At 47.7% G+C, this 20050-nt stretch overlaps 3 protein-coding genes across 3 annotated transcripts; 1 reads left to right on the forward strand and 2 right to left on the reverse strand.

Moving 5' to 3' along the window:
- Nucleotides 1-1716: 1716 nt before the first annotated feature.
- MIP (major intrinsic protein of lens fiber) lies at nt 1717-5540 on the reverse strand (the record flags this gene model as incomplete). Its single annotated transcript, XM_079775940.1, has 4 exons — nt 1717-1902; nt 3859-3939; nt 4562-4726; nt 5181-5540. The coding sequence occupies 4 exons, from the start codon at nt 5538-5540 to the stop codon at nt 1717-1719; spliced, it is 792 nt and encodes a 263-aa protein (XP_079632066.1).
- An 11188-nt stretch (nt 5541-16728) lies between these two features.
- On the reverse strand, nt 16729-17794 carry LOC307101615 (nucleoside diphosphate kinase, mitochondrial-like). Its single transcript, XM_079774747.1, has one exon. The coding sequence runs from the start codon at nt 17565-17567 to the stop codon at nt 17004-17006; it is 564 nt and encodes a 187-aa protein (XP_079630873.1). The 5' UTR covers nt 17568-17794; the 3' UTR covers nt 16729-17003.
- A 146-nt stretch (nt 17795-17940) lies between these two features.
- On the forward strand, nt 17941-19920 carry SPRYD4 (SPRY domain containing 4). The gene is made up of 2 exons (XM_079774746.1): nt 17941-18057; nt 18381-19920. The coding sequence occupies exons 1-2, from the start codon at nt 17973-17975 to the stop codon at nt 18917-18919; spliced, it is 624 nt and encodes a 207-aa protein (XP_079630872.1). The 5' UTR covers nt 17941-17972; the 3' UTR covers nt 18920-19920.
- Nucleotides 19921-20050: the final 130 nt, after the last annotated feature.

The following is a 20050-nucleotide window of genomic DNA, read 5'->3' on the forward strand; positions in this document are numbered from 1 at the left end:
GTGGATTATTCCAAAGTCTTATATGGCCAGTTGAAAAAGTTGGGCTTTATTTGGGAGGAGGAGCGGAATTGAGCTACTGGGAAGGGGGGTCTTTTGCGGGGCTGGGGTGTCTGTCTTGCAGGAGGTATAGGTTTAAAGCTTCCGAAGTATGTAGGAGGCGCCTAAAAGGAAATCAGCAATAAATATTCATTGGTCAGTTGAAGGTCTCTTCTGGCCTCAGCTGAGATGAGTGTATTTTGCCAACAACAAAGGAAGGTAGGGCTCACACGACTAATTATCTCCTGAATTATTAACCATTTGAATAGAATGAATTAATTTCTGGGATATGAGAGATGTTAGAAGAGATTTGATGAAGATGAAAGTACAATTGAGAGAAAAGTGAAAAGATGCACACAAAAAGGGAAATAAAGAATATAAAACTAGTGATAAAAGCAGAAAGATGCCATTTGAGGAGTCTATTGATCTGCTCTAAATTATAACTGAGGGTGGCCTTGGGGAAAGAAAGAAAAACAAAAAACAGAGGGTCAAAGCCTCTTCCTCCTTCACCCCCTCCCACCTCTGCCTTGCTCCTGGCATCAGCTTTCCTGTTTCTGCCTAGGACCGTGGTCGGCAAACTGTGGCTCGCGAGCCACATGCGGCTCTTTGGTCCCTTGAGTGTGGCTCTTCCACAAAATACCACGGCCTGGGTGAGTCTATTTTGAAGAAGTGGCTTAAGCCCCAGGAGAAGTTTAAGTTTAAAAAATTGGGCTCTCAAAAGAAATTTCAATCATACTGTTGATATTTGGCTGTGTTGACTAATGAGTTTGCCGACCACTGGTCTAGGACCTCTCCTGGGGCTTAAGTACCATCTGCCCCGAGGCCCGGCTGGGGAAGTCAAGTAGCATAGTTAAATTACTTAATTTATCTAGATTGTAGGCTCCCACGCCTTGGGCCTTGGTTGGTGAGCTCGCTTGCCCAGGGTCTCCAAAGAGATCCATCATGCCAGAATAACACAAAGCCCAGCCAGTGGATGTAGACAGCTTTATGTGGCTTAACAGAACGGAACGGCTCTTTGTTCACTTTTCTCAGAGCTACTGCCCCACCCAAGGCCCTGGGGCAAGCATCCCTGAGGTAACTTGGCTACACTCTCCCTTTAACTTCCCCACAGCTATTTGGTACAATTGCATCCTGAACTGGGGCTCATAACTCCATTTCCTCTCTTCCTGCCCCTGCCCCTTCTCCCAACCTCTGGAATGCCTTGTGTCCTCCACTTCTCTCCACCTGCCTCCTGTGAGGAGTACTCCCTGCTTCCCGGCTCTCTCAGAAACCTAGAACCTTAAACTTGATTGGCATGACCAAGAACTTAAGGTCTTGGCTTCCTGTGCTTATCACACTGAGAGGAAGGTATAGGATGATACCTCTTTTCCCTTCCCTACTTCTCCTGCCGCCGTGCCCCAAAACACAGCCACGTTCACTCACATTCATACACACACAATCATGCACACACAACGGCACAGGGAGGTGGATGGGGAGGAAGGGAAGTTTGCACCGACCAGCTCATGAATGCAACTTGAAAGATTTCACACAGCAAAAGGCAAAAACAACAACAACTCACACATAAATTAAAAAATAAAGAAGTACATGCCCCTCCCCACAGCCTCCTTCTTCATCCAGGGGTGGCTTAGCCCCTCCACATAAACTCAGAAGCCTCCTACTCCCTCTGTCCAACTGGAGCTTTTACAGGGCCTCGGTCTTCAATTCAACAGGTTCCACTGTGCCCTCTGGTTGTGCATTGGAGTCCCTGGGCCTGGTACCCTTGAGAACAGACAGTCTCTCAGAAACACTCTTGAGCCGGGGGAAGAGGAGAAAGTCGTAGAGGAGGCTGCCCAGGCCCCCTCCGATGATTGGGCCCACCCAGTATACCTGCAGGAAGAGGAAAGGAATAATCAGGCTTGGGGAGAGGACCAAGAGCAAGGCTGCTCCTTTCTCAACTCCACAGGTAGAAAACAGATGTACTGTCCTAACCGGCTTGGCTCAGTGGATAGAGCATCGGCCTGCAGACTGAAGGGTCCCAGGTTCAATTCCCATCAAGGACATGTACCTTGGTTGCAGGCATAGCCCCAGTAGGGGGTATGCAGGAGGCAGCTGATAGATGTTTCCCTCTCGTTGATGTTTCTAACTCTCTATTCCTCTCCCTTCCTCTCTGTAAAAAATCAATAAAATATATATACATTAAAAAAAAAAAAACAGATGAAAAAACACACAAAAAAAACAGATGTACTTGGGTACAGACTTGGGCACTATTTAAACAGAAATCAGTGTTTGTTTGTTTTTGTTAATCCTGACTCAAGGATATGTTTCCATTGATTTTTAGGGCTGTTGGTGTGTTTTTAAACTCTAAACTGTTCCACTGTCTGCACTTCAAAATTCACCATTTTTTTTCTGACTCATAAAATTATTCCTTTATCCCATACCTTCTTAACACATGTATATTCTCTTTGTTGTTATTCGTTGGTGCTAGTTTGCATATTACTTTGAAAAAATTTTTAAATTGTGACAAAATGCACATAACATAAAATTTGCCATCTTAACCATTTCTTTTTTTTAAAATTTATTTTTAAAAAGAACTTGATTTCAGAGACAGAGAGAGAAAGAGAGAAAGACATTGATTTGTTGCTCCACTTATTTATGCATTCATTGGTTGTTTCTTGTATGTGCCCTCACCAGGGATCAAACTCACAACCTTGGCGTATTTGGATGACACTCTAACCAACTGAGCTAGGGCCCTTAACCACTTCGAAGTGTTCAGTTCAGTAATATTAAGTATATTCATATTGTTGTGCAACCAATCCCCAGAACTTTTCATCTTGCAAAACTGAAACTCTACCTCCATTAAACAACAACTCCCCATTTCCCCTCTCCCTAGCCCCTGTCAACTATCATTTGCTTTATTTCAATGAATTCTACTACTGTAAATACCACATATGGGTGAAATTATAAAGTATTTGTCTTTTTGCAACTGGCTTATTTCATCAAGCATAATGTCCTCAAGGTTCATCCACGTTGCAGCATATAACAGGATTTCCTTCTCTTGTAAGGCTGAATACTATGCCATTATATGCATATACTAAATTTTGTTTATTCATTCATTCATCTGTGAGGGACACTTGGGTTGCTTCTACTACTGGTTATTGTGAATACTGTGGCTGTGAAAATGGGTGTACAGCTTTGAAAAAAAGTATTAGAGTTTAAAGTGAAAGAATTTATTAGTGAAGCTGTGAGACAGAAAGTGGGCTACTCCACAGAGCAGCCTGAAAATGTTTATGAATTATTTTCAGGTTTTGTCTGTCATATGGCCAAACAACACAAACAATCTGTTTTTAGTGAGGACTTATTCCATACCAGATTCTGTGCTATAACTTTCACACTTACTTTTCATAACACCTTGTTTTATAGTAAGGAAACGGAGGTACAGAAGGATTGTGTTCTTGCCATGGTCACACACAAGGCTAGCAAAGTGCTAGAACGGGGATGAGGCCCAGGCCCATTTGTGCTCAGGCATATCCTGACCTCTGAGAGTAGGAATGTTTGTCTTCCTGTTCAGTTGTCTGTCCTGACAGTGCTAGTTTTGGAATACAGTGGGTACTTAGTAAAATTCCCTAACTAACCAGTGAAGGAACAATATGAGCAAGAGCCCCTCTCTCTGGCAAAATAATGAGTCCTGCTCACACAGGCATCCCAAACTCTGTGACAGCCCGTTTAGCTGAGTGCTGACAGAGCAGTCAGCACACCCAATGGAGAGCAGGAGCCAAACCTGGAACCTGCAATCCACACCCATCCAGGAGGGCTTCAGCATCTCGCTCCTCTCCCCTCACTCACCCAGTGGTTGGTGAAGTTTCTGGTGAGAATGGCAGGAGCAAAGGAGCGGGCAGGGTTCATGCCTGCACCAGTATAATACATCTGCAAAAGACACAGTTGTAACTGAGACACTTCCCCCACTCTCCCCAGCTTCTCTCCCCACAGCTCACACATCCCGGAGGGCTGGCACCTTGCCTCTATCAGCAAGCAGGGAAGGACAACCGCATGGGAGTCCCACAGTGGAGTGAAGGCGCTGATGCCCCACCTGGGGATAGACTATGGATCCATCAGTTAAGCCAGTGGTCGGCAAACCGCGGCTGGCGAGCCACATGCGGCTCTTTGGCCCCTGGAGTGTGGCTCTTCCACAAAATACCATGGCCTGGGCGAGTCTATTTTGAAGAAGTGGCGTTAGAAGAAGTTTAAGTTTAAAAAATTGGGCTCTCAAAAGAAATTTCAATCGTTGTACTGTTGATATTTGGCTCTGTTGACTAATGAGTTTGCCGACCCCTGAGCTAAGCCCACAAATACCCACAATGCATGCATTTCTACCTTGGGTTCAAGAAAGACCAGTTACGGCAGACCCAAGAGAGAGTAATAAGGATTGATTCCTCGGGGCTGACTGATACAGAGGGAGGTGAGTAATGTTCATGTTTGATAGTTAGGTGAGAAAGGTTTGGGGGCCCTGGAATCCTTAAATGAGTAGTTGCTTCCCTCTCCTACTTACCCCAAAGAGGTGCCCCAGGGTGAGGGAAAAGCCAACGGCCAGGGCCACGGAGCCCAGGCGGCCATTCCGCCTCTCATCGTACGTGGCAAAGATGCAGAGCACGAGCTGCAGCGTCAGGAAGATCTCCACTGCGGTGGCCTGGCCCACACTCACCCCAGGGTGCAGCTAGGCAAAGGAAGAAGAGAGGAGCTTCATTAGGGCTGTCACGGCATTACCTCCTCAGGATTTCCCAGGCCGGACCCCCCCTCCTCCCTTTGATGGCATCAGTTTCCTAGAGATGAAAGATGATGGTAACTGTATTGTTTTCTAATCTCTCCTGACATTGGAAGTAATTGCACCCAGTTTTATGGGTGCAGAAACTGAGGTCCCCTAGGTAAAAGAAGTCCTCAGGAACCTGCAAGGAATTGGAAGGAAAGCTGGGACGGGAACTCAGGTTCCTTGATTCTCAGTCCAGGGCTCTAGACTCTTATCCCTCCGAAGCACCTGCTGATCCTCCCCACCCTGAGACACACACACTCTCACGCACACCACGTCCCAGATCCCTGGGGCACGGACCCACCGGCACCAGGCAGGGAGCCGAGGCCCCAGGTTCCCTCAGCCCCACTCAGCTGATCATTACCGTGTTCAGTGCCAGGTTTCCTCGGACAGCAGGTGGGGTAACACTGTACAGCATGGCAGCCCCCACCACGGCTCCCAGGAGTTGGGCGGCCATATAGGAGAAGGCACGGAGCAGGGACATCTGGGAGCCCACAAGGAAGGCAAACGTGACCGCAGGATTGACATGGGCTCCACTGATGTGGCCCACAGCCTGCACCAGCGTAGCCAGGGCCAGGCCAAAGGCCAGAGCCACCTGCAAGACATGCAGGGGTCCAGGGCCCCAATGCAGCGAGGCCCCCAGCCCGAAGAAGACATAGAAGAGGGTGGCAAAGAACTCAGCAAATATGGCCCTCCAGAAGGAGGCTGACTGCAGCTCCCACATGGCAGAGGGGATGGGCACAGTGCCTGGGTCCCTGATACCTCCTTGGCCTGATTTGGGTGGAGCGTCCTCTTTATAGAGGACTCTGAATCCCTGGGAGGGGCGGGCTGAAGTGGCTGGCCCAGCCTCTTAACCCTTTCATAGCTGCAGAGGGCTGGCCCACTCTCAGGCCTCTGATAAAGCTGCTGGACTTTCCTCTCCCTCCTCAACTGGGAGGTGAGCAGAGCCCTGGGTGTTATGGTGGCGGTAGGGTCAGGGCTGGAGAGGCTCCGATAGAAAAGGACCAAGAATCGGGGGAAGATCCCTTTCTTTCCATGTCAAAGTTGGGGTTCAGAGTCCTGACTGACATCTATATTAGAACATTCCTCAACGCTGCTTGAAGGGCAGGCCAGCTGAGTTCACCTCACAGAGTAGGAGAATGTGCTCCTGGGGGCTTCCAGGCTCCTCTGAGTCAGCCAGGGGTAAGGGTGAGGGTGGGGGTCAGGAGTGGGGTGCAGCAGGGATGTTGGATAACTGAAAAAAGAATTCTTTAGTTCTCTGGGATTAGAGGGCCTTCTTCTATTGGCTGGTTTGGGCTGGAATCTGTGCACCCTGCAGCTCTGGGACAAGAATAGTTCTGCTGTGTCTGGCTTTCTCAGAGCCCGGGTTTCCCACCCCCAACCCATGCCAGCACCTTCCTTTCCCAACCCTCAGCCTGCCTTTCAAGCACAGAGACAGAGAGGGGGAAGAAGCTATCTTCCATGGATAGGTTGGAAGTGAGGTTGGAGGACTGGGGGGGAGGAAAGGGTTAAATCCCAGAATCAGCTTTCACTTCACCTTCCCTAACTCACAAGGCCTAGCAGGAGGTACCGAAAGGAAAGAAACAGTCATGGCTATGAAGCAATGGGAGGGTTTGATGCCTCCTAACATGGCTGTGATCAGGACACTGGAGTCCTAAACTTTGATTCTTTGGGAAAGGAAGGGCTGGGGATACGTGGGGAAACAGGCTGGTCAAAAGAGAGGAAAGGACAGGATGGCGAAGGGAAGCTTGAAGAAAGAGGTTTAGTTGTGCTCGAGCTTGGTGAGGGTCTTGGAACCTAGAAGTGGGGGTTGTGTGGTGGTGAAGGCAAAATGAGAAACACTGGTATGCTTCACTATCTCCACATTGTAGCAAGTCATAGAGGCCACAAGCTTTTCTCCGGAAGCACCAGAGGAGAACAAAAATTTGAAGGCTAGGCCTGCAATATTGGTGCTGAGCATCGGTCCCATCCAGTACACCTGTGGGGAGAGAGGAGGAACACAGATCAGGCCTATGCTCCTCTCCTCCTCCTATATCCAGCTTGGGGATGGACAGGCAGGGTTACAACAAAGGCGGAAGTTGCTGAGAACAGGTTAGAGGGCACCCAAGGGAACTGGAGCTTCCAATTTCATGGAAGAGGAACAGCCTATCAGAGTGTCTTGGAGTCTCATGTTTTATGAGCTTCACCGATCTCCTGACTTCAGGCCCTGTAACCCTTTGCCCAGTGATGCTCCCAGATGCCAGTCATCACTGCTGGACCCAGAGAGTGAACAGGGTTCGGGTTGCTTCTAAAAAAAGACCCTGGCCCAGCTGGTGTGGCTCAGTGGTTGAGTGTCGACCTATGAACCAGGAGGTCACGGTTCAATTCCCAGTCAGGGCACATGGCTGGGTTGTGGGCTCGATCCCCAGTAGGGAGCGTACAGGAGGATGTCGATCAATGATCCTCTCTCATCATTGAGGTTTCTATCTTTCTCTCACTCTCCCTTCCTCCCTGAAATCAATAAAAACAATAAACAATCAAACAAACAAATAAATAAATAAGGACCCCTGGATAGGAGAGAGGTATTAAGAGCAAAGACTTTAGCAACAGATACTGGGACAGAACTAGTTATGACTGCTGGTGGGAGTGTGAATTGGGATAACCATTTGGAACACAGTATAGCAACCTCTTGTAAACAAACACATGCTTTCTGACTCGGGAATTTCACTGCTCACTTATATACCCAAGAGAAACCTTTCTATACCTCCACCAGGAGACATCCACAGAGCAGCACTGTTCACAACAGCAAAACACTTGAAGTAACCCAAGTGCCCATTACAGGAGAATAGATGAATAAACAGTGGTATATTTACACAATGGAAACTATTCAGCAGTCAAAGTGAGTGAACCCCACAGTAACACTCAGTAATAGGGATGAATCTTAGCAATAAAATATCAAACAAATAATAGTGCCAGCAGACTATGCATGGCATGGTAACCTTTTTGTAAAGTTAAAAAACATCTAAATGAAAATATGCTTCTCAGAATACTATAAATGAGATGAAACTACACAAAAATGAAAACATATATGTGTGCGTGTGTGTTGATTTCTGTGACTATCAAGGTTCTAGTTTTACTTGTGAGTGGATGGTTAATAATGATGAGTGAGTATTATCTTAAAAAGAAACCAAGTAAGTGTGAGCCATACATAGGCCAACGAGGAGAGGATGTCATAAACAAAGAACTATTCCGTACACTTGAAATCCATTAAGAACAGCAGCAACAACAAAAATCTTGGCTTTACCACCTTCTAGGTGAGGAAGCTATCCCCACTAAATATGACCTCCAGGGAAGTAGCGATGTGTCTGATTTGTTCACCACTCCAAACCCATGCTTGACACATTTATTGAATAAATTAATGTACACTCTCTGGGCTTCATCTTATCAAATAAGATAATGTAGGTAGCCCTGGCTGAGTGGCTCAGTTGGTTGAGGTGTTGTCCTCTACACCAAAAGGTTGTGGGTTCGCTCCACAGCGGGGGCATGTGCGGGAGGCAACTGATCAATGTTTCTCTCACGTCAATGTTTCTCTCTCTCTCTCTCTCTCTCTCTCTCTCTCTATCTATCTATCTCTCTCTCAAAATGAATAAAAATATATCCTCAGGTGAGGATTAAAAAACAATAAAGATAATGTAGGTAAAGGCCTAGTATAGTGCCTAACACAGAATAAGGCACTTAATAAATAGGAGCCATTTAACGAGGGTTTTATTCCCAGGAAGGGATTATACCTAACCACCAACTCTGTAACCTCTTATAATAAGAGACAGAGGGCAAAGAGCAGCTAATTTGGTTCCTCTATAGACACCAAACAAAATGGTTAGATTTCTGCCCTGGCTGCTGTGGCTCAATTGGTTGAGAATCATCCCATGCACCAAAAGGTCGCCAGTTCAACACGGTCAAGGCACATGCTGGGTTTCGGGCCCGATTCTCAGTAGGGGTGTGCAGGAAGCAGCCGATAGATGTTTCTCCCATTGATGGTTCTATCTCTCTCTTCCTCTCCCTTCCTCTCTCTCTTCAATAAATACAAACATATCTAAAAATGATTAAATTTCCTTATTTGATGCTACCAACCTCTCTCCTTTATTCCTCATTAAACCTCCCCCTGGAGGACTGAACGCCAGCCCGTTTCCTTTCACACCAGCCTCTCCACTCAGTGGAATGCCAAACTTTCAAACTAGAGATGAACTCTCAAAAACTCACTTGAGTTTTTGCATTGATTTAGATATAATTAGCATACTCAATGTTTTCTATTAATCTAGCTTCTTAAAACACAAACACAAAAAACAACTGTCTCTCCCTTGAGGAGTAGAATCCAGCCTTCCCCAAGCCCCCTGTTTGGTATGGGTGGGGTTCTTACCCATGCTGGTGCTCCAGCAGTCACTGAGAGACCCACCACCAGGCTGCTTTCCCCCTCTAACCCCTTACGTTGTAGGGAAGACACAGCAAACATGGTGAGTACCAGCTGGAGAGTAGAGAAAAACTCCATACTCAGAGCTTGGTCTATATGAGTCCTCTTGCTCACCAGAAGAGACTAGGACAAGGGGTGGGAGGACACATTCATCCTCCCACTGTCCTCAGGCTCCATGATCCATCCACCAAAGAAGCTTTAAGCTAAGGGTCTGCAGCAAGTCACCCAAATTCCTGAATTGCTGAACAAAACCTCATTGGTCTATTTGCATGATATTGGCTCAATGAGAGGATGCACAGAGCACGGGTGCTCCCTTTTTTGTTCCTTAAAGTCTTTAAAAATTTTTTTAAATTGATTTCAGAAAGGAAGCTGGAGGGAGAGAGAGCTAGAAACATCAATGATGAGAGAGTATCATTGATCAACTGCCTCCTGTACACCCCACACTGGGAATCGAGGCTGCAACCTGGGCATATGCCCTGACGGGAATCGAACAATGACCTCCAGGTTCATAGGTCGACACTCAAGCCCTGAGCCACGCCTGGAGGGGAGCTTAACGACTTCCTTAAAGTCTTATCAGCCATACAACTCCTTACCTACCTAGTGCTACCCTATTCAGGGAGGAGAGCTGCTGCTAATCTGGTTGACCAGCTGGGTTGCAACCATCTGAGGCAGTGTCAGGTAGAAGAGGATCAAGGCCAGGATGGCTGCTGTGCTCTGGGTCAAGACATAGGACACTGTTGGAGAGGGTCTAGCCAGTGGGCACAGAACTAACAAATGGGCCATTGGAATCTGCAAAGGAAAGTGTCTTTTAAAAATTGCCTGGGAATGCAGGGGATTCCTGGGGTCAATACTCCTTGGATCATCCAGGACATGATCCAATTCATCTTGGTATTCTTTTCAGGATTTGCAAAAATATTTCACTCTAGGGCATGTGCAGGAGGCAAATGACCAGTGATGGGCAACCTTTTGAGCTTGGTGTATCAAACTTCGCCAAAAAACTGAGCATAACTCGGATAGTGTGTCACTTTGAGGAAAAAACATTATTTCGCAAATGTTTCATCCTCAGGAGCAGCAAATGTTTCATCCTCGGCATGTGGCCGCCTCAGCGGCCGCGTGTCATCAGAAATGGCTACGCGTGTCAGTGCTGACACGCGTGTCATAGGTTCGCCATCACTGCTCTAGACCCTGCTAGCGGTTCTCAACCTGTGGGTCGCGACCCACAGGTTGAGAACTGCTGCTGTAGAGCCTAAGACCATCGGAAAACACAGATATTTACATTACAATTCATTAACAGTAGCAAAATTACAGTTATGAAGTAGCAACGAAAATAATTTTATGGTTGGGGGTCACCACAACATGAGGAACTGTATTAAAGGGTCGCGGCATTAGAAAGGTTGAGAACTACTGCCCTAGAGTGAAACATTCTCTCTGCTCTCTCTCTCTTTTTTAAAAAAAATATATTTTTATTGATTTCAGAGAGGAAGGGAGAGGGAGAGAGAGATAGAAACATCAATGATGAGAGAGAATCATTGATTGGCAAACCTGCAACCCGGGCCTGTGCTCTTTACTAGAAAAGAACCTGGGACCCTTCAGTCCACAGGCTGACACTCTATCCACTGAGCCAAACTGGCTAGGGCTACCCTTCTCTCTTCTTGCCTTAAACATACAGACATTCGTGAAAGTTTTTTCCACTAGTAACTATGAAAATGGAGAAAAAGGATTTGTAAAATAACAAACTTGGAGTAGTTACGAAGTTATTTTATGGCTTATAGTAGTAATCATCCTGGAGTCTCATCTATCTCTACACTTGATTGAATTATCTCTTGATTACTAATGATCAGTTTTTCAACCTCTTTATATTCCTGGGGCTAATGATCCCAATTTAGTCCCCGCCTTTGATAAAGAAGGCACCATTTCTCAGTTTCAGAGAGGTGCCATAGGGAGCATGATCCATACTACTAGGGAGCAAATGAGTCTATAAAGCCCAGGGAATCCTCAGGCAGAGTTATTTGTCTTGCAATATTTCTCCACAGTGGGTTCCACATGATCTATTGTAGCTACCTCTGAAGTGTCCAGGACTGATTCATCACCTTTCTGAAGCAACTCCCAAGCCAGCCCATATCACCAGGACCTAAAGAATAACCCATGTTTGAGTTCCATCAAAATATCTGCCTTGCAGATCTTATAGGATTGTGTGAGGATCAAATGAGATATGCCCAAGCAATATACATATGTTGTTAGCTGCCCTAAATAAAAATATAAATGACTGATTCATGAATTAATCATATATAAATAATTTAGAATTGCCGAGTATTGAACATCTTCTTTAGCGATTAAAATGTGGTTGGAGAGAGCTATGGTCCTGAGGGGCTGAGTGGCCATCCATCTCTGTTTCCACCGTGTGAAATCTCTATCCCAGCCCCATTCCCAGAATGCCAGGTCAGCATGTAACCCAGCTCCATTGTGTTTCAGCAGGACAAAAGCCCCAGCATAGCACAAGCCAGCCTAGCAGCCCCTTTGGCTAGCTCCTGGGGCCCCCCTTCTCTCTCTTTCTCTGGTTATACTTTGCTGACTGCTGACTGCTGGCAAAGTCAGAATAATAACCAAGCTCTGAGTGCATCATTCCTCTCCCATCCATGGATCAGGCCAGGGCCCCCACATGTTAGAAATAGGGTAATCCGCCCTGGCTGGTTTGGCTCAGTGGATACAGCATTGGCCTTCGGACTGTAAGGTCCCAGGTTCGATTCCACTCAAGGGCACATGCCCAGGTGTCGGGCTCGATCCCCAGTAGGGGGCATGCAGGAGGCAGCTGAGCAATGATTCTCTCTCATCATTGATGTTTCTATCTCTCTCTTCCTCTCCCTTCCTCTCTGAAATCAATATATAGTAATCCAAGAAATAGAGTGAAAATAAACTGACCTACTCTGTTCTTGCCTCCTTCTCCCTTTTCTTACCTACGAAGTCAGATACAACCCCAAGCCAGGCAGACCAAAGCTCACTATGGGTCAGGTTCCATTCTAAGCCCTTCATATGTGTTGTCTCAGGTACTGTATTCCTTAGGATTGCACCTTCAATTTCTCCCCACTTACGTAAGTTTACACCCCCTCCTTGAATGACTTCACCTCTCTCTTGAAATTTATATCCACATATCTACAGACCATTCCCCCTGGGTATCCCATAGACACCTCAAATTCAGCCCATCTAAAACTCAACTAATTATCTTTCCCCCATCCAAACATGCTTTCCCTTCTGTATCCCCTCATTAAATCAGAAACCTATGAATTAACTTTCCTTCCCCATCCCCTTACCCCATGTAACCAGTCACTAAAGCTCCATCAATTCTACTTCTTAGATAGCTGAGCCCACACCATGTCTCATCTGAGAACTCCAGTGGCCTCAGACCCTGTTTCTAGTCTCATCCCCTTCAATTAATTCTCCATGTTGCTGCCAGCCCTACCTTTATAAAAGTAATTTGTCATTTCCATGTATTCCCTCCAACAGCTCCTGAATGCCTGAAAGATTTTTTCTTTTACTTTTATTAGTAGTATTTCTTTTATGCTGAATTTACTCCCAGGCTGTAAGTTTTTATTTCTTCAGTTTCTTCTGGGTTATCTTTTTCTTTAATATATTTTTATTGATTTCAGAAAGGAAGGGAGAGGGAGAGATAGAAACATCAATGATGAGAGAGAATCACCCATTGACTGGCTGCCTCCTGCACGCCCCACACTGGGGATTGAGCCTGCAACCCAGGCATGTGCCCTTGGCCGGAATCGAACCTGGGACCCCTCAGTCTGCAGGCTGATGCTATATCCACTGAGCCAAACCGGCTAGGGCTGGGATATTTTTTTCTTCTGTGCAACTTCTTCTGGTTTTAAAAACAAGCTGCTCGCCCCTCCCCCCCCGCCCCCTGCCCCGTCTCAATATGGCAGGGAGAGCTCATGTATGGGATAATCTGCCCATGAGCTCTGTAAATTCTGCATCGCATCTTGGGAGCTTTGTTCACCTGGATGGGCCCAGTGACCAGAGAATATACATCTAAACCCTAAGTTCAGCATTACTCTCTGCATTTTCAAGCATGTGCAGCAAAAATTCAGCACTCTTTTTGGCCCACTGACCCTGTGTCCAGCTCCATTGTTTGGCCTAGGTACAACTACCAACTCCACCATGGTAACAATGAGACAGCACACATCGCTTCTGTAATGTGACATCCTTCAGATACTTGGTGGCTTTTCAGATATGGATACCCTTGATGGCCTGTGCAGTTTCATGAGTGTCCTTAAAGTGAACACGAAGATTTGCATTTCTTGATTTGCATGATTTTGTGGGGTGTTCTGGGTCAAGTGAATAGTGAACCATTTTCCGGGGTCACCTCTGGCTACTTTCTGGAAGAGCTGAAAGATTCTTATCACGGCATATATGACTCTTCACAATCCAGCCTCAACTTTTCCAACTGCTCTCCTTATCACCCCAGCATGAGACGCTGGCAATATTGTGCTTCTGTGGCTCCTCAAACATTCCATTCTGTTTCATAACCCAGTGCTTTAGCCTAAACTGTCCCCTATACCTTAAATGTCTTTCCCCCTTTGTTCATCAAGTAAAATTTTATCTCTTCCTAATTATTATGCTGGAAATGTTAAAAATTAATTACTTGTTCATTAGCAACGATGCAGGTAAATCATCTGAATGATGTGAGTTTATTAGATGGATAGTCCATCTGTAAAAGTGAAATAATGCAAGAGATGACAGGTAAGAAACATTTTGCTTCAGCTCTCAAGATCTGAACATAATCCAGGAATTTTCCTCTCATTATTACCAAAATGCAAAAAGTACTGACAGAGGAGGATTCTGAAGGAAATTTATCCTCTACCCACTGCTCCTAGGCTTAAAAGGAATAGACACCTTGCCCTGCCGGTGTTGCTCAGCGGTTGAGCGTCAACCTATGAATCAGGAGGTTGCAGTTAGATTCTGTTCAGAGCACATGCCTGGGGCTGCAGGCTAGATCCCCAGTAGGGGGTGTGCAGAAGGCAGCTGATCGATGATTCTCTCTCATCATTGATGTTTGTATCTCTCTCCCTCTCCCTCTCCCTTCCTCTCTGAAATCAATAAAAAAAATATTTTTTAAAAAGGACTAGAGCCGAAACCGGTTTGGCTCAGTGGATAGAGCGTCGGCCTGCGGACTGAAAGGTCCCAGGTTCGATTCCGGTCAAGGGCATGTACCTTGGTTGCGGGCACATCCCCAGTGGGGGGGTGTGCAGGAGGCAGCTGATCGATGTTTCTCTCTCATCGATGATCGATGTTTCTCTCTCATCAGCTGATCGATGTTTCTCTCTCATCAGTGTTTCTAACTCTCTATCTCTCTTGCTTCCTCTCTGTAAAAAATCAATAAAATATATTAAAAAAAAAAAAAAAAAGAAAGGACTAGAAACCTCTGACATAGTAAGCCAGATGAAAAGGCTGCGCCCGGCTGACCCCTGCTGGAGCCAAGAAACCACTGCACTCCAAGAATGTGGGCACAAAATTTCTCCCTTCACACTACTTATTCATTATTTATTCACTCAAAAACAGTGACCACTCATCTGGACTACTGGGAATACTGAGGCCCTGGGGCACAGAGAACAAAGGACTTAATTCCTATTCTTAAGAATCCACAATCTAATGCATGAGATAGGTAGCTGCCTCCTTAAATGTTCTCTTGACAGCATTGAGGAGAATGAGAGACGAGTTAGAAGGCCAATGCAGTACTCCAGGGATTCACTGTGTTAGGGATTCAATGACAGTCAGTTATGTGAGAGGGGGACAAAGGTCTCGGACTTCCAGGTTTCTGACCTGGGAAACTGGCGGGTTATGGGTGGTAGTTCCCGGAGTCAGGGAATCTAGGAAGTTTATGTAGGAAGACAAAATTAGCTTTAGACATGTTAAAATCAAGGTGATGCCCTGGCTGGTGTGGCTCAGTTGGTTGGAGCATTGTCCTGTATACCAGAAGGATGCAGGTTTGATTCTGGGTCACGACACATACGTAGGTTGTGGGTTTGATCCCCGGTCTGGGCAGGTGTGGAAAGGGAGTCAATTGTTCTCTTTCGCATCAATGTTTTCCTCTCTCTCTCCCTTCCTCGCTTTCTAAAATCAATACCCATAATGATAAAATCAGTAATATTGGGGGGAAAATGATTGAGGTGACTGGGGGACATCCAGGTAGAAATGTCCAATAGGCTGTTGGGTATATAGATCTGGACTCAGGATAGAAGTATAGGGTAGAGTTTTTGAGAGCCCTCCAATAGTTGATAGGGGACTCCACCAGAATAGATGAGATACTCGAGTATGCATATTGGGGAAGACTTGAGCTGAGATCTTCAGCAGGCTGGGGTTCCTTCACTTGCTTAACCACTTTTGCTTTAAAGCTATAGCTATGACTTCTGAGAAGTCTCTCCCCAACACTCCCTCATATACAAGAAACCAGATGCTTCTTCTTTGCTTACTGAGCATCCTATAATCACTTCAATCATGGCACTTAGTGCATCCTATTGCCCCTGCCAACATTCTCATCTACCCACTAGACTGTAGGCCAAGCATGTCAAACTTGAAGGCTAACACCGGCCAAATAAACTAGGCATGCAGCCCGCAGGCCACAAGTTTGACATGCTTGCTGTAGACCTTTGAAAGAGGATTGTGTTTTTGTGAGAGAAAAAAAATGAACGTAGGCAGCAGTAATATCATGTAGAGCCTTATGACCATGGAATTTGCAAGGGAATTTGATGCAGGCACATTAAAAGATTTAAGTAGGGGAGTGGTACGATCAAATTTGTGATTTAGAAATATCACTCTGGCCCTGGCTGGTTTGGCTCAGTGGATAGAGAATCGGCCTGCGGACTGAAGGGTCCCGGGTTCGATTTTGGTCAGGGGCACAAGCCTGGATTGAGGGCTCAATCCCCACTAGGGGGTGTGCAGGAGGCAGCCGATCAATGATTCTCTCAATAAAACATATTTAAAAAATATCACGCTGACTGCAGTGTGGACACTGAATTAAAGCAGACGGAAAGCCCCCACACTGGCTGGTGTGACTCAGTGGGCCTCCAGCAATTCCCCATCAAGGGCACGTGCCTGGGCTGCAGGCCCAGAGGCCTGTGGAGGCAACCAATCCATGTGTTTCTCTCTCTCCCCACCTCCTTCCCTTCCACTCTAAAAAAAAATCAATGGAAAAATATCCTCCGGTGAGGATAAACAAAAAACAAACAAACAAAATAGTGATGTTTTTGGTTAACTTGGGAAAAACAAATATTGAGTTAAACCCTCCATTCCCAGCTCTGAAAATACAAAACCAACATTTACAGTATTTATGTATTTAATATTAATTAAAACAACTGCCGCTTGCCCACTGGCTGCTACTTGTCAAGTTGTATTCTAAGCTATTCTCTCATTTAATTTTTCCTAAGGTCTGTTAGCCAGATACTTTGTTGTTGTTGCACAGCACAATGAGTTTTAATGTCTCCCCTTTTGGGGAGGGGGAGGTAAAACTACCCACTTTTGGAAATACTCCAAAATTGGTCTGGCATTTTGGTACGGAAAGGATTTGGTCCAATCTCTCGGTGGTTTAGGTCGGATACCAAAAGGCACATAAAGTTGGCTCAACTGCTCTGGGCTGAGGCAGCAGGGGACCGGGGAGGTGGTGTGGGGCAGGCGGGCAGAGCGCAGGGGTGGGCGGACGGAGGCAGCTGGTCCTGGGGACGCTGGGCAGCCCGGGGCTCAGGCCGGGTAGAGGCTGCTGCGGAGGCCTTCGTCTGCCCAGTCAACCAGCTCACTGCTCTGGAACCACAGCCGGATCTCCCGCTGGGCCCCCTCCACCGAGTCGCTGGCGTGGATGACGTTCCTTCTGATGTGGAGGCTGAAGTCTCCTCGGATGGTGCCGGGGGCCGCCTCAGCCGAGTCGGTGAGTCCGATCATGGCCCTGGAGGTGCCGACCACGTTGGGGCCCTCCCAGACCATGGCCACCACGGGGCCCGAGCGCATGTGGCTGAGGAGGGCCGGGTAGAAGGGCTTCTCCCGGTGGTGCTGGTAGTGCTTGGCCAGGACGCTCTCTGGCGCCTGCAGCATCTTCAGCCCCACCAGCTTGAAGCCCCTCCTCTCAAAACGCCGGATCACCTCGCCTACGAGCCGGCGCCGCACCCCGTCGGGCTTCACGGTCACCAGGGTCCGCTCCCGGGCCCAGGGGGGCCCCCCGGAGCTGGTGCGCACGAGCAGGCTGGGGACCCGGGCCCGCGGGCCGCACAACAGCCCCCTCAGCGCGGCGCGCCCTAAGAGGCCGCTCATGGCGCCCGGGCCGTGGGCGCTGGCTCTGTCGGCTAGACTTTTGTTTTACAAAGGAGAACACGAGAGCTCGGAGAGGTGATTTGTCTAAACCCATACAGCGGAGCCGGGTTCGAATCCAATTACTGTTTAATTCTAAAACCACTTGTAACCGTCTTGCTACATCATCTCTCTAAAGGTCCTAGTCAGTTAAAACGTGAGCAGCATTCCGTCCCCCAGAAAAAAACCCAATAAACTGTAGGCACCGCCGCTGGCTCACTAAAATGGCGGCTCCCTCGTGGGCGCTGGCTCTCTTACGTCATCACGCTGCGCGACAGCTTCTCGCGCACCGTGTGCGAGCGAACGTAGCCGGCGGGCCGGGGCGGGGTCTCAGGTGGGGAGTTGTACCTAGTTCTTCCGGGGCGCAAGATGGCGCTGCCCTTTGCGCGTTCGCCTTGCCTCTGCCGCTGGGGCGCCAAACGATTGGGGGCTGCTGCCGCAGAAGCCCGCAGAGGTAGCGCCATCTCCTTTTACTCCCTTTTACCTCAAAAACGGTTTCCCATAGCTTTCCCATCCCCCACCGGCGTTGGTGTTGAGATTCCAAACCTAGGACACTATCTGGGCTCTCTAAAAACCTAGGGCTTTGCCAGCCCGGGCTTTTGGGCTCCTTGGGCTGCCTGTATAAAGCACCCCGCTTCCTTGCCCGCTCGGCATGCTGACTCTTCCCTGCTTCTTCGCGATCTCATGGCGGCCTGCTTCAGATGGTCCCTGTGCCTCTGTCTCTAGTTCCAGGGGCGTAGCCCCGGTCATCACCCAGTCTCTTTGCTCTGCCCGCAGGCGTCAGTTTCAAACTGGAAGAGAAAACCGCCCACAGCAGCCTGGCACTCTTCAAAGATGACACAGGTGTCAAATATGGCATGGTGGGACTGGAGCCCACCCAGCTGGCCCTGAACGTGGGGCGTTTCCGGGAGTGGGCCGTGGTGCTGGCAGACACGGCGGTCACCAGCGGCAGGCACTACTGGGAGGTGACAGTGAAGCGCTCGCAGCAGTTCCGGGTAGGAGTGGCCAATGTGGACATTTCTCGGGATAGCTGCATCGGTGTCGATGCCCGTTCTTGGGTGTTCACCTATGCCCAGCGCAAGTGGCACACCATGTTGGCCAACGAGAAAGCCCCTATCGAGGGCATCGGGCATCCAGAGAAGGTGGGGCTGCTGCTGGAGTATGAGGCCCAGAAGCTGAGCTTGGTGGATGTGAGCCGGGTTGCTGTGGTCCACACGCTACAGACAGATTTCCAGGGTCCAGTGGTACCTGCCTTTGCCCTTTGGGATGGAGAATTGCTGACCCATTCAGGGCTTGAGGTGCCTAAGGGCCTCTAGTGTGTCCATCACTGGAGTTCCTAATCACACTCTTGGCCAGTGTCCTCCTGAGAGTGTCTGGAACCTTTTAACTTTGCCTCAAGCAACCTCTGGCTCCCACAGTTCAGGTCCTCTGTGCAGTATCTTAGTCATTTCCCTCTCCCCTACCTGTGAAAGCTAGGCTACTGCCAATTTTCCTAGGCTACCGTGAATGTATTTTCCTTGACTTGCTTCCTTGGGTCCCTCTGTCTTCCTGTGCCCAGGCCTTTCTCAGACTGTATTCTGTCCTGGGGTCTTACCTTTCAGCTTTGTTTGGATTTATTCATCACTATGATACCTTTCTCTCCCTATACCCATGTGTAACTTGTGTTTGTTCTTGGTGTTCTAGTGAGTCTCTCCACAGTAAATCCTTTCCACCTCTGGCTGGAGGAGTGGTTCGGTGACTTGGCCCTTTCTCTAAAGCTCATACAGAGCCTGGGCTCTGGATCGCTCAGGAAATGCTTTACTGTCTGTCAGAGTGAGAAGAGAGCCCCCCTTCTTCAGTACCTCAAAGCTGGACTCGCAGCCCCACACAACTGCAGCTATCCTCACCATAAGGCCATCTGCCTTAACCTGCATACCTCTGACACCTGGACAATCCCTTGTAATCATGGGCCAGTTACAACCACTACCAAAGGGAAAGAGACTCTCGGGGGATATCAAGGGCATTCGTGCTGGAAACTTTATTCTTGAGAAGTTCAATCTTCATTTCTGCTACAGTTGGAACTTCCAGAGGGAGGAGAGAGACCTGAGATCTTGAACAAGACATTTTTGGGCCTGCTCAGATCCAAACCCTCACCCTCCCACCGCAACCTTGGCAGCAGAATACACTTAAAGCAGTATTAGGGGTTGAGGAAAACCTGGTGGGATGAGCATGTATGTGAAATATATATTCCTCTGTTTGACCCTGTGGCTCCATCTTATTCTGTCTTTTTGATGGTGATGCAACTGAATACCTCCTGGGGAGAAAGAGGACTGGGTTTAGCAAAAATAATCATTTGTGTAATTAAAGTTTATTTAAGCACAAAATACTTTCTCTGTCTATAAAATGTCTGTTTCCTTGCCAAGGGGACAGATCTCTCCAGACAACTGAAACCAGGTGCATAGCTCTGT

Source organism: Cnephaeus nilssonii, assembly GCF_951640355.1.
Source record: "Cnephaeus nilssonii genome assembly, chromosome: 6".
NCBI classification, from domain to species: domain Eukaryota; kingdom Metazoa; phylum Chordata; class Mammalia; order Chiroptera; family Vespertilionidae; genus Cnephaeus; species Cnephaeus nilssonii.

What these genes read in the sequence shown, in the direction of transcription:
- LOC307101615 (XM_079774747.1), bottom strand. Translation starts at nt 17,567, where the DNA reads ATGAGCGGCCTCTTAGGGCGCGCCGCGCTGAGGGGGCTGTTGTGCGGC.
- SPRYD4 (XM_079774746.1), top strand. Translation starts at nt 17,973, where the DNA reads ATGGCGCTGCCCTTTGCGCGTTCGCCTTGCCTCTGCCGCTGGGGCGCC. An exon ending in TGCCGCAGAAGCCCGCAGAG is followed by an intron (nt 18,058 to 18,380) that starts GTAGCGCCATCT and finishes CTCTGCCCGCAG; the next exon opens with GCGTCAGTTTCAAACTGGAA.